Source organism: Podarcis liolepis (assembly GCF_965112155.1).
Source record: "Podarcis liolepis genome assembly, chromosome: 13".
Classification (NCBI taxonomy): domain Eukaryota; kingdom Metazoa; phylum Chordata; class Lepidosauria; order Squamata; family Lacertidae; genus Podarcis; species Podarcis liolepis.
In genome coordinates this window covers 28301134-28315436 of record NC_139573.1, presented here as the reverse complement: position 1 = coordinate 28315436, position 14303 = coordinate 28301134, and the positions used below count along the sequence as shown (strand labels likewise).

The window sequence follows — 14303 nt, the reverse complement described above, 5'->3', positions numbered from 1 at the left end:
TAACACAGTAGGCGCTGCCTTTTATTCCCAGCAGCAGAAATTTAGTTTTGAAGCAACCGAAATTACAGGGCTGCCCATGGAAGTCTCAAAGTGGCAGCCAGGGCATTTTCAGATGCCCTGCTCTCCATCCTGCCTCCTTCCCTGGATGACTAGTTTCAGGAGGAAGTTTGAGATGCTGTTTCAGTTTTCTTGTAAAACTGCTGCTAGGTTTGTGCCCCAGTCAAAAGATCTTTATACAAAGTTGTGGGCTACACAGAGACATCTGTGTGTAAAGATTCAGGGGACTCACATATTGAAGAGATGGCTGCCGCTGCAAGGGTCAGAATGCAATGTAAGTTGAGAAGGGGACGAACGGAAGGTAGGTAACTTCCCATCTAACTCCAAACTTGTATTTCATTTGCCCACACATAAAGACAAGGTGCATTGGATTTACCTTTCCACCCCCTGGCTGATGCTTCAAATTTTCAGTGGAACCAATCTTGGACTTTATGTTCTTCAGGTCTGGCATGGGGACAGGGGCTGTCTGCAAGCGGCTCTTGACAGAAGAAGGGGATTTTGGCGGGGTGCGAACCACTGCCACCTTCTTGGGCTCCCTGTTTGGTGGAGTTGGCAGGGAGGGTGTGCGGGAGCGACTGCCAGGAGTTCCTGGAGATCCAGGGCTGCTGTAGCCACTCCTATCTCCAGACTTTACTGGTTCACCTGCAATTTGAAATGAAAGTACAATATGTTAAGTAATAATTTAGCTGTTGATTCAAAAGAACCTTCCACACTGTTCAATATGCACAAAGGAAATTAGCAAGCAGGGGCAGGACGTTTTCTGTTAGAGCACCTAGCTTATGGAATCATCTCCCCACTGAAATAAGGCAGGAACCAACTTTGGTGAGTTTTTAGCACCTTCTGAAAATACACTTGTTCATCCAGGTCTTTGCCACAGAAAACTGTTCAGCTACTGCAGTTGTTGCCGTTTTTACTGTTTTTATTGTATTTTAATATGCCGTTTTATTATATCGGCATCTATTGCAGACCACCCTAGAATTTTAATGAAGAGTCATATAAAAATGTTTTAAATAAAAAAAAATGCTATGTTGCATTTAGTACTGTTGCAACTTTCTTTCCAATGGAAAGATATTTTAAAATATGAATAAAACAACCTTTTACCTACCCCCCAAAAAGGTAATTTAAATATCAAGGTTTTACAGAATTTATAGTCAATGCCAGTGGACAGGATTTGTTAGGAATGAAGAGGAAAAAGTAAACTTTTTTTACCTCTCTCAGATTTTGCTGCTGTGTTAGGGGGCCTTCTTTGCTCCTTTTTGGCAGCTGAAAGAACAAAAACAACTGCTCCGTGAAAAACAATGATAATCTTGCATCCTGGTTGCTAGGGGGGAAAGGAAGGGCAGACTACAGAGATTCCAATGACTATTAGAAAATAAAAGGGAAACAGGGAAAGTGCACTAAGGGGACAGGGAGCACAGGAGCAGGAGCTTAAGCCCTATTTTAACCCTACCTCCAAGACTGGGTAAACCACTCATTGGGTGACTATGGGAAAACACATGTATCTGGGGGTGGTAGAAGCAGCACCAGACCAAGACCTAGGCTCAAGGCTTTCCAGCAGGTGCCACTATCAGCATCTTGTTGCAATGAGGTGATCCATAATAATAATAATAATAATAGTAATAATATATTTATACGCCACCCATCTGGCGGGGTTTCCCCAGCCACTCTGGGTGGTTTCCAACAAAGTATTAAAATACTCAATGTGTTTCAAACATTAAAAGCTTCCCTAAACAGGGCTGCCTTCAGATGTCTTCTAAAAGTGTGGTAGTTGTTTTTCTCTTTGACATCTGGTGGGAGGGAGTTCCACAGGGTGGGTGCCACCATCGAGAAGGCCCTCTGCCTGGTTCCCTGTAACTTGGCTGGTTCCCTGTAACTTGGTGATTCTTTAAAAAGAAGACAAGCTGGTAGCAAGAAACCACCATCTTAGGTCCCTTTGTCACCATGTCAAGCATTGCATTGAGGGTGATACAAGATGGCAGCCACCTGCTATCCAATCATCCAGTGCTGAGTGAGACTTGGTTCTTAAGCAGGATTATGGTGGCAGTCAGAGGCAGAAATGGACAGGTTGGCTGGTGCTCCCTGCCCTTTATAAAAGCTCATCTTATGATTTTGAGAAAAGGCTACTTCTCATGTTACTTTTATTAAAATTCCTGCCTTGAGGCCTGTGTCAAATGAACTTTCGCGGTGCTGGGCCACATCAACTTCATGCCACCTTCTTCAGAGGCTTTTTGGGTTCTTTTAAAAGGTTTGTCTGCATAGCCACAGTTCTTGGTCACATCTACTGCCAAGAAGAATATACTGAGGAAGGACTTGTACTTTCTCTTGATACACTGCAAATAAAAGCAAAAACCTGACACGTTTGTATTTGAATGTGAGGGAGCTCAAGTAAACCACAGTTTGTTTGAAGCAATTTCCTGAAAGCAAAAAAACCAAACTGCTATGCGACACATGAGCAACACACAAAAAAACCCTCTTCTCTTACCAAGGCTGGGTGGTGTCTTGGGGATGGTGGGAGTTTTGGCAGGGATCCGAGAAGCATTGGCTGGACTCTTCTGATTCTGTCCCATACCAGGACGTGGAGGGGCTATCTTTGTTTTCATATCTGGACCCTGGTGACAGAAATTGAGAAAGGGCAGTATTTATTGACTGCTCATAGACTAAAAAAGCAGAGTAAATTGCTGTGGATTAGGGGATTTCCTCTTTATTTACACATTTTCAACCTAAGCCTGAGAAATGGACTCATAATGCCAATACAAGTTTCAAGACTTTACCATGTGCTTATTATATGTATTTTTATGAGGCTTGGCATACAAAATGCTTTTCTATTCAATTCTACCATTTTCTCATTTGACTTCAGAACATAAATAATGAACAACCTACGTAAAGTAAAACTAATGGCTTGTCCAAATGCAAAGTTGATGATGCCTTGTCCCTACTTAGCTCCTAAACATGCAGCTTTTAGAATAGATACCCACGGTAATAACAGTATTACATAATCCCTTTTCCACCCACATTAATTGAATGCACTTATTTCATGAGTCCTTTCTGTTGCATAAAAAAATGTGATATCCACATGAAAACATGTGTGACTGTTGAATAAATCTTTCACTGTTACGTCACCACAGCTTGCAGGAGCAGGTGTGATAACATGCAAATACTGTGCCATCTGGAAAACCTGAGCAACAAGCAACATCAAATGTCTTACATATCCATTAACTAAATAAAGCTCAGTAAAACGCTGGCAATGTCCAGGGGAAAAAACATGAATATAAAAAACTACTAAGAATTTAAGGAGAATAAACAAATATAGCTAAAGGGAATTTATATTTGCACTTTTCATTTCTTCTCTAAATTGCAAAGTTTTATTGTTACCTACCCAGATATCTGCAGATGTGGGGCAGTTTGTAGACTAAATAAATGACATTCAATCTGAGCACATTAATGTATCAAGTGGCAATTTATTTGACTTCATTTATGTGCAAATTAAACACAATATTAAGTGCATTCTGAGGCTGCTTGTTCAACTATTAGAAAGAAGTATTCTTCAACTTGGCTATAATCACTGGTCAATCCTAGCACAATCTCTTAAAACGGGAGGAAAAAACAATAGATTGGGGTGGTAGTAGCTAGCCATAACCAAGTAAAGTATATTCATATCTTGGTCATTAGGAAACAGGCAGGTAAATACAAATTACAAAAAACAACAACAACCACTTGTATGCAATTTGCTGTAGATGCAAAGAATCTAAGCAAATGGGAAAGAAATAGATTTACCCCAGCCCCTCACTCCACCAACTTCTTTTTACGCCATTTCTTACCTTGCCCCTTTTCTCTTTTGTTCCTGTACTGGTTGGTCGGGATGCGATAGAAGAGATGCATTTAGGGATGGAAGTTGGTACTGAGGACTCAGCAGGGTTGGAGGGTTTTTTCAAAGGGATAGAACTAACAGAGGAGTTTCGTTTGGGAATAATGGAGGATCTACCTTCCAAGATTTTGACAGAGGAAGGTATGGATGTCTTAAAAACATGTGAACAAAATAAAATAAAACCAAAGATCAGCATGAGAAAAAAGTAAAAAATAATCAAAATAAACTGAAAAAGTGTGGTGGTTAAAGTAAAGTCAGAATGACCAATGGCTTTAAGCATGTTAAAAGAAAATCAAAACCTAACTGAAACTGGCTCTCTATCTTCTGCACTGCGCTGGCATTAAGAAGAATTTCAAAGCATCACATCATCTATCTCACCCTTAGAAGGATGGGGTACCAAAATCACAGGTTTTTGAAGACTACATCATCAAAGGAGCATCTGCAAGTAAATATGCTCCCACATATTGCATTTATCAGTTCCATGGCATTGGTCTCCATCCTTAACATCATCATAAAGAAGAATTCTGGGAGAGATAGTGACAGCTACATCCAGTAGGGGCTGGCAGGACATTACAGTTCTGGCTGCCTTACTCTCTTGCCTTCCAAACATGACATGATGTTGCTGCTTATTGAGAGGGGGAGTAGGAGGGCAACGAGAACTTGGTGTAGGAGTGTTCAACTGGCTCTGCTGCCACACCAGTACCTGCTAAGCTCTCAGTTGCCTTGCCCTCTCCCCCCTCCTAGTAAGCAGCAGCAACACACAGTGTTTGAAAGTGGGGACAGCAATTCAGCCCCACCTGAGCCAATCTGCCAGCCACTACTGGCTCCATCAATCCCTTTGAGCTTGCAACATAACCTAGAAAAACCACAGGTTTTGCCATTTATTGTTTTACTCCCATGGGAATAGCTGGTTAGTGTCTGAACAGGTTTCCATTAAATAAAGAAGTTTGCTTCAGCCTCTTCACTAGTAAGCCACTTCATTATTACTACTGAATGAGGAAGAAGGGTTTCTGAACTACAACAATCAATAAACAAGCCAGGCTCTGTGTATGTATTGCTATCTACATGGCCAGCAGACATTTTCCAGGCAATCTGTTTGAGAGCTAGGAAGGGGAGAGAGCAGTTAAGTTCCAAAACTTAACCCAGAAACAGAGGCTTGGGAGAACAAGCCTTTAAAAAACCGGCAGAATAAAACTGTAGTCCTTCCAGTCACATGCCTTTTTCCAGGCAAGTCTGTGGGCCTGTCAAAGCAATCCTTATTTTCAAGCTTCCTGTGCGTGCTCTGATCCATTTTGTGGCTTGCCTTATTTGCTCTTTAGGCAATTCAGTCTTTTTGATTAATGAGGCAAACAATCCTTTCAAAGCTCGAGTTATAGGGCAAGGTATGACAACTGCTGATTTTGTACAGCAAAAAGGGGCTTTCATTCACTTTATCTCATTGATTGATTGATTGATTGATTGATTGATATAGATTTCTATCCCTCTCACCATTAGCCCTAAGTAGGTTACACTTTAAAAGCTACACACAGAAATACACAATAAAATCAAGCTCACATTAAAACGTGTTTAAACTAGTGGGTAGGATTCTCCAAAGCCAGCACCACAGGGAGGAAGAGAGGCTGTCCCTGAAGCAGAAGTTCCACAAACAAGCTTAACACTGATTACCACACAGAAATGCTTCTCAGAGATACTCAGGCTTGAATGAAACTCTGTGCAAAAGGAGATGTCAAGTTTTACAGCAGCAACTTCCTGTTCACACCTAGTTTAGTTACAGGGAAGAAAGTGGCTTCTCAAGCTTAAAATACAGATTTTAAATGGATTCTAACTTAGAATGCACACTGGGCCTTGCAAAAAAAAAAGGGGGGTGGGGGTGGGGGAGACAACTGCATTTAAAGGTTTCTAGCAGAAAGCAAAATATTTACTCCATCAAAGATAAAGAAAAATGTTTTAAGGAAGAACCAAGAATGCAGAGAGGATGAACTGCATCCATGATCATATATGCTTGTCAGCTTACCTTTGGTTTAGGCTCTTCAGTCCCAGTCTCATTTTTATCTTTGTTGTCCATTCGAGCTGATGAGAAAGGAGAATTACTGTTACATTTTGCTGCGTGGAGGGGTGGCAGTTCTAAAATACAGTGGTACCTCTGGTTACGTTCTTAATTCGTTCCGGAGGTCCGTTTTTAACCTGAAACTGTTCTTAACCTGAAGCACCACTTTAGCTAATGGAGCCTCCCGCTGCTGTCACGCCGCCGGAGCACGATTTCTGTTCTCATCCTGAAGCAAAGTTCTTAACCCAAGGTACTATTTCTGGGTTAGCGGAGTCTGTAACCTGAAGTGTATGTAACCTGAAGCGTATGTAACCGGAGGTACCACTGTAGCTTCTAGAGAAGGTAAGCCACTCAGATTGTAACTGTAGCATGCAACTCTCCTCTGCCCTTGCATAAACAGTAGTAGGAAAGCTCCATTCCTTATAGAACCATATTTCTGATTTATAAATTTGCTCTCACTCTTTCAGGCTAAGCTTCAATGCAACAAGCAAGCGTGTTGTGCCTCACACCATCTGGGAAAGCAAAATAAAATAAATAAGTATTGCCAGCTGTATTGGGAATGAAAAAATAATAAGAGTTCCCAACTGATTGGTACCACTTTTGGAAGCTCTTCCAAGTGTTTTGTGTGAAGCTCTGTTTGCAGTGTGATGTCAGGAACTGGCAACAGCACTGTGGCCTTTAACCACTGAAGTAACAGATCACTTTTAATAACCCCATAGACTTCTAAATACAAGTAGTCCAATAACTTCCACCTATCTGCATTAAACTATCTGAAAAAAGCAGCAAACCAGTTAAAGCTGAACCATTTAGTTGGTTCTGGTAGTTTCCACACTCCCTATAATGGAACACCCAAGTTTAATAAAACACTTACTTGGGACAAAAAGTATGATTCTGTGTCAAAAGTATTCATGCTCTTTTCTAACAGAATTTAGGATCCTGCTTTGGATCAAGTCATACAAAATGCTAAATCAATGTTTTCATAGAATTATGATTACACACATACACCCAACCAATGGGAAAGGTCTGAAAGGCTACAGTTTATCATTTTGATAGAGGATAAAGAAGCTACTAATTAGTTCCAAACAATACAACCTAGCTAATGGAAAAATCAGCTTAAAACGAAAAGTGTAAGCCTTGCTTTCAGCTCACTCTAAGTATATAGGGTTCAGTTATAGGCCATAAAGGGCAACATGTAAATTTAGTGAAAGGGTTAAGGTCAGTCCAAGTTAAAAGCTAAAGTTTCAGCTTTCAGTTCAGTTAAAACCAGTTTAAAATAGTTCAACCGGGGGACGGGGGACCCTAGGCTTTTAGCTTTAAATTCAGCTTTTATAACACTTACACTCTAATTTTGAATGCTAAATAGATTTTAAGTTAAAACTTAAAATATTAGGGTATTTTAAAAACCCAAATTCAAGCTCAGTAAAGGTCTGGTTTGAGCTTATTAAGCATAGCATGTCAACTAAGGGGTAAGGGTTGACCTTAGGGCAAGTTGAAAGCTCAGATTTTTGTTCAGTTTCAAAATCAGTTAAAATCATTCAGATTTAAAGCACTTTCATTCCCGGAGGGGTTTCAACTGCCCACATCACATATCCCTCAATATCACTACCCAGGGTGCTAAACTGACATAAAGTTCCCTTTCAGATTTTTAGTCACTGGAATTTATTGCAACCCAAGGAGTCTTACCTCCTTGCAGGCCCATGCAGAACTTGTCTGAGGCCTGGGGCGGGAGTCTTGTTGGAATAAAGTTATAAGCTTAAACAAAAAAAACAAAAAAAGCCAGTCCCTGGTGGGGCCCGTCAGTCGCCTTAGCCCAGCAAGGCCTGGGGTTAGTGTACCCGACTGTTTGCACCCCCTCCCCACACCTTGCAGGGGCCTGCCTCCTTGTGTTTTTCCAACAATGACTTCCTGATCTAATTGGCTGCTGCAGAAGTCGGGGGAAGCTAGACAGGACAATAAGCTTCAGGCAACCCAGAGAGAAAGAATCTGTCTTAGAAGCACAAAAGGAGCCCCATCTGGTGAAGATTCTCAGTCCCAGTGACGAAGTGCCAAGGTAACAATGCAAGTTAGGCATTTGTGCAAGTTTAAAACAGAGCAAGCGGGTCAAGCCTCACTATGCTCCACCTCTTCTTTGATTTAAAATTCAAACAACACAAAACATGCAGGTAGGAAGCCAGCAGGGGTGTGGGGTCTATTTAGAACACTGTACAGAATGCCACATAAACAACGAATGGCTGCCTAGATAGAAGTCATGGGTGTTTACTCAGTGCAGGGAGCTCCTGACCCTCAGGGAACAAGCTCATCCCCTTGTGGCCAAGGAATCTTCTTTTTAAAAAAATCTAACTTGTCCATAAGATGTAGTGTGAGGACACTGTGTACTTAGAATTTCAAAAAGACTTTGATTAAGTAACTTATCAAAGACTCCTTATTAAAGGTAGTGGTTATGGAATAAGAGGAGAGACTCTCTTGTGGATTAGTAATTGGCTATGAAAGAGTTTAGAAAAGGGCTGCCAAAATTATCATGGGACCGGAACAACTCCTATATGAGAAGCTGCATTTGAGGCTTATTCATACAATAATCTGGGACCATCCAATAAAGCTCAGCAGCAGAAATCTGGTCCAATATGATAATTGTCAGCCTCATATTATTCACTGAGGGAAAATTTGCAGAAAGAAGCAGGGCAACAAAGAGGCTGCTGGCAGGAAGTAGCTTCACACACAAACTTTTTTTTGTTTTTAAATAGCAAAATCTGAATACATATATCGAAAATGGGGCTGATACACCCACATTCAGCCAACAGAATCGGCTAAAGGAGAAGAGAGGCTGAAATGTTTGCCTGCAAATCAGCCTGAGAAAGATGGATTGATTGCAACCAACATTCTGTTCACCCCTGCCCTACAGGAAACTGAGGGAATGCAAAGATTATAATCCTTGACTAGTAAAACATGGACACATAAAGACTGGTACTATACTCTGCTGCTGAAGTGCACACATTGTTTTTGTTCTGTTACGAGAAAGTTGATATTTTTTGCTGTGTATCTATGTCACTCTGGGTTGCCTTGGGCAATATAAAGCAAATAAATAAATAAATAAATAAATATGCTCACTGATGATTACATTTCCCATATTTGCATGGACATCTGCATGACCCTTTTCTGAACAAACGAAGCCTTATAACGAAATATTCTAGGTACAGCCTGTAATCATGCTACCCATCTTTCCTGGTTCTTGATAGAATTTTGTAGACAATTGTCCATTGCTGCCAGAACACAATAAATTGCAGGGTGAGTATGAGGGCCCACTTCTCAGCTACCCCAAGCTGAAGTGATAAGCTTGATGCAAAAGAATTTCATAAGGCCATGAGTCACTGAGTTTCTTTCAAAGAGCAGCTTGTCATAGAATGACTTGATGTTAGAATCACCAATGCTTAGTCCAGGCGGAGTGAGCTCCTATTGCTTTGTCCCAGCTCCTGCTAATCTAGCAGTTCAAAAGCATACTAGCACGAGTAAATAAATAGGTACTGCTGAGGCAGGAAGATAAACGGCGTTTCTGTGTGCTCTGGTTTCCATCATGGTGTTCCGTTGCACCAGAAGCAGTTTAGCCATGCTGGCCACATGAAGAACAGAAGAAGAAGAGTTTGGATTTGATATCCCGCTTTATCACTACCCGAAGGAGTCTCAAAGCAGCTAACATTCTCCTTTCCCTTCCTCCCCCACAATAAACACTCTGAGGTGAGTGGGGCTGAGAGACTTCAGAGAAGTGTGACTAGCCCAAGGTCACCCAGCAGCTGCATGTGGAGGAGCGGAGACACGAACCTGGTTCACCAGATTACGAGACTACTGCTCTTAACCACTACACCACACTGGCTCTCATGACCCAGACAAATGCCGAATGCCTTGGCCTGAAAGCAGAGATGAGCACCACACGCCATAGTCAAATTCGACTGGACTTAGCCATCCAAGGATCCTTTACCTAACTTTATACCTACGTATATTTTTCTTTTCCAGAGGCTTCCTTTTCAATGGCTTAGCAAATTCTTCATTCTAGCAGAGTCTGACAGTTAATTGTAGCCAGCACCTCCCTCTTTACTACAAACTGAAGCTTCTGGAGTTATGAACCATGTCATCTGATCAGCCTATGCAAAACATTTTCACATTCATCAACTGCTCAGGTTTGGACAGAATATTTAAGCATCATTTGGATTGTTCTGGGCCTTGGGTCTCTTCTTCTTGAGCTTTGGTTCTGCTGATTTTCTCCCCTTTCAGTTCTAATGCTCTCTTTGCAGCTGACAGAAAGGCCATCTCCTCTAACACAGCCAGATGTTTCAATGCCAAGGAAGCTCACAGTTAAGTTCTTTGAGCTAAGATTCCTTCAGAGAAACTAAAAGACAGCCCAGCAAACTGTTAGTGGATGTAGCACAGGCTTTCTCCCATATGAGTGCTTTGAGCTGATTTACAAAGTCCATCCAAGATCTCTTTGCATAATTTGGGCAGTTCTGGCAGGATTCAACATCATGCCCCGCTCTATGGAATATTAGACAATGGTCATGCTCAACTGACAATAGGATCTTTCTTCCAAAGAGATGGTGCATTAACAACCCCCATGAGCCATTTATGACTAGCAGTGTTCACTGGAACCCATATAATAATATAATAATAATTTATTATTTATACTCCGCCCATCTGGCTAGGTTTCCCCAACCCATGAAGATCAGGTTACCCTTCGTGAAGGGATTTCAACATTCCAATTTACTCTACTACAAATTCTGAAAAGCTGGAGGGGGGAAAAGAAATACCAGTGATAATTGTTTCACCTGCTTGTCTACTGTGCAAGATGCAAAAATATTAAGTCTTTCAAGCAGAGGAGGAAGACTCATGCCTCCTTATTGCAGAAGTTACAAAAGGTCCCAACTGTGATGTCAATATCTGTTATTTAGGAAACTCTTTGGTCCCCCCCCCCCAAAAAAAAACCCACATATGAAACTATGAAGAGGCAATGTAGAAAGGGATGTTCTTAAAGAAGATACATACATGTATTTTTTATTCACACAGTTCCTCAAAAAAATAGGAATAGCTTGAGATGCCTGAAATCATGCAAAATTTCATACAGCAAACTGAAGATTTTTTTGAAGTTAATGCAAATGTATTTGTAATGGAAGTAGTCCCCCCTTTATTATGGAAGGACCATTGTTAAACATTTTCTCCTGCCTATAGGTCACACCATCTATCACCTTTAGCTGACACCCTATACAAAGGGTAGCCAACATGATTACCCTCAGCTGTTGTGGATAACAATGCCCATTAGTCTCAGCCAGTGTGATCAATAGTCAGGGATGCTGAGAGTTGTAGTCCACAACATCTTGAGGACACCACATTGGCTACCCCTACCCTACTTTATTTCTCTTGGATGCAGGTGAGCAAAAAATAATAAAACAAAAACCCTTACACCCTTTGGAAGTTTTTACACATGAGGCTTGATTGTACGTTTACATGTGCACTGTGCAGCATTTGTGCCATGTGTAAGTTTAGTTAATGGATGGGTAGAATACAGAATGGAAATGGAGAGAAAATTTTAGCCAGTGTATGTTTCACATTAACATTAAACAGATTTAAGCCAAGGCCAGCACAAGTGAAACATTCTTTGTTTAATACACACCACAGTGATCTCTGACAGCTATTAGATAAGCTAGAATGGGAATCATGATGAGAATCAGAGACTTGAAAGAATGATGAGACACAGCTTATCTAGTAAGTTTCTGATCAAAGCCAAGATCAGTTAGCTCCATTCTTGCTTTACCTATATCTTATCTCAGTGTTGGCCAAACTTGGGTCTTCGCTGTTTTTAGACTACAACTTCCATCATCCCTAGCTAACAGGACCAGTGGTCAGGGATGATGGGCATTGTAGTCCCCAAACAGCTGGAGGGCCAGCCAGTGGCGTAGCGTGGGGGGTGCAGGGGGGCCGGCCGCACCGGGCGCAACATCTGGGGGTTAGGGTTAGGGGGCGCAAATCCACGGGTTAGGGGGCGCAAATCCATGGGTTAGGGGGCGCAAATTACTTGCCTTGCCCCGGGTGCTGACAACCCACGCTACGCCACTGGGGCCAGCTGCCAGTGGAGGATCTCAGATGAAGTGAAAAGAGCTAAAATTCCACAAAATATAAATTGCGGTGGTGATTGGTGAGAAGCAGCAGCAGCATCCATGCAGGATAAGCATGCAGCCATTGTATTAATGGATTGTACTCACACCCCAAGTCCAAATGAAGCAGACAGCCATGGATGTAGAGCAGTGCCACACAAACATTTTTGTTTCCTGTCAATTTATCAGGAAAACTGCCGAAGCAGGGAGAGATGTGCAAAATCATTTGTGGTTTTAGCAGCCTTGCTTTCTTTAAGCAGGACAACTGAGCAACACACGCACATGCACACACCTTTCAGAAGTGGCAATCGACTGCTTTGTTTCTCTGGTGTACAATAGGCAGCTTTTTTTCCAGAAGCCTTTTGCAGTTCTGAGGCCTGCACAGTTTCCAATGTCTCCCCTTCCAGGGAGATGCTCTCCCCTGAAAGCTTGCCTACTTCTAGTACACATTCCAAAGTTTTGCTCTCCTTCGGGACATTAGCTTCAACCTCAACTTGGTAAATATGCTCAGAGGGGTCCAATTCTGCAACCATGGCACACCTTTCATCTTCTGATACGAATGGCCTTCTCTCATCCAGACTATCCTGCTGAGTTGTTTCATCAGTGTCTCTGTCTTCAGTTTTTATCTGTCCAAATGCAACTTCTTTCAAATCACCTCTGAAGTAGAGTGAGCCATCAGCTGTTGGAAAATATGCCGTGTGAGCAATTCCCACCGGCTTGCTTATCAAAATCAGCAGGGAATCTCTCAAAAGTCCCATCCCTTCCATCATTTTTAGGCTGGCTGGTCCCAATCCTGCACCAACTTTTTTAGGTACTGATGTTGTGGGCACGCCAATAACCACTTTCTCAATAAGATCCTGCAACTGATTATGAATTCTGAAGACGGCCTTCTCCTGGCTTCTTTCAGCTGTGTGGAACTCCATGTATCCATCTGGCATCTTTAGCATAGTGGCTACATAAAAGGGTTCCACGCAATCTGCTTGTTGGGCTTTATCTGTCTGTGCAGATTCAATTTCATTGCCTACTGATGCAGAGACTCCCCACCCCCCCCCAAAAAAATCTCTAGCCCATCAATGATCTCCCACAAAGGGAGTAAATTCTAGGAAATTTACTAGGAGCGTCTCCACCCCCATCGTTCTACCCGGACACTGAGGTCCAGCTCCGAGGGCCTTCTGGCGGTTCCCTCACTGCGAGAAGCCAAGTTACAGGGAACCAGGCAGAGGGCCTTCTCGGTAGTGGCGCCTTCCCTGTGGAACACCCACCCACCAGATGTCAAAGAGAACAACAACTACCAGGCTTTTAGAAGACATCTGAAGGCAGCCCCGTTTCGGGAAGCTTTTAATGTTTGATGTATTATAGTATTTTAATATTCTTTTGGAAGCCGCCCAGAGTGGCTGGGGAGGCCCAGCCAGATGGGCGGGGTATAAATAATAAATTATTATTATTATTATTATTATTAATGTGAGGGTAGCTATAATATGCCTTGGATGATTTCATAGGTGCTCAGATAAACAAGCTATTTTGGATTTGGAGTGATTTCATTCTTAACCTATTTGCATTTGAGTGATTTCATTCTTAACCTATATAACAACGTGTTCCTAAATTCTTGGTTCCACTCTCCCCAGCAATACTGAGGTATGCAGTTCTATTAAGGTATACAAGCAGGGCATTAGGCACAGTAAGAAGTTAGCATGTTTATATCAATAGAAAGCCATTTTTAATTATTATTAATTATAAATATTTGAGAGAATATCATTGAAAAAGCAAAACTGAATACCACAGCACCATTTGCTATAGTCAACTCTACTTTGGTTAGCCTAAAAGTAGTCCTCAGAACTCCTAATCTGTTTGAGATCACAATATTGTACTTCTCAAATGTGAGTTACGATAATGAAACACAAACACAAGCATTTAACTTATAAAATCCATCAAATAATGCAAAATAATAGAAGCTGATACTGGATGTATAAAAAAATACACCTCTATTATCAAAACAGTGCTACGAGACATACACATATTTCTTCCCATTTTCAAGAGTTACTTCAACCAGTTTGTTGAAGTAATTCAAAAATTAGATCTGTAGGTTAATTACCTGAAAACTTTCATTTTCATAATATCTATCATTATTCTGTAATCTTATTCACTCATGGTCTTTATCACTATAGTACTAAATGTATTTCTCTTATTTTGGGTTATAAAG

The 14303-nt window shown here is 41.5% G+C and overlaps 1 protein-coding gene across 22 annotated transcripts in view; it reads right to left on the bottom strand.

Annotated features, from left to right (window-relative positions):
• The window catches only part of MAPT (microtubule associated protein tau), an 85369-nt gene that overhangs the window by 22045 nt on the left and 49021 nt on the right, over nt 1-14303 (bottom strand). For 11 of the 22 annotated variants that reach the window (XM_083471671.1, XM_083471654.1, XM_083471658.1 and 8 more), the window contains 5 exons: nt 5937-5992; nt 3876-4073; nt 2540-2666; nt 1267-1320; nt 434-699 (listed from right to left, as the gene is read on the bottom strand). In XM_083471671.1, coding sequence (XP_083327797.1) covers nt 434-699; nt 1267-1320; nt 2540-2666; nt 3876-4073; nt 5937-5992 — 701 coding nt within the window. Of the gene's footprint in view, nt 1-433; nt 700-1266; nt 1321-2539; nt 2667-3875; nt 4074-5936; nt 5993-12395; nt 13147-14303 lie in introns of those variants that run through there. The other 11 variants (XM_083471663.1, XM_083471664.1, XM_083471665.1 and 8 more) reach the window with 9 other exon arrangements.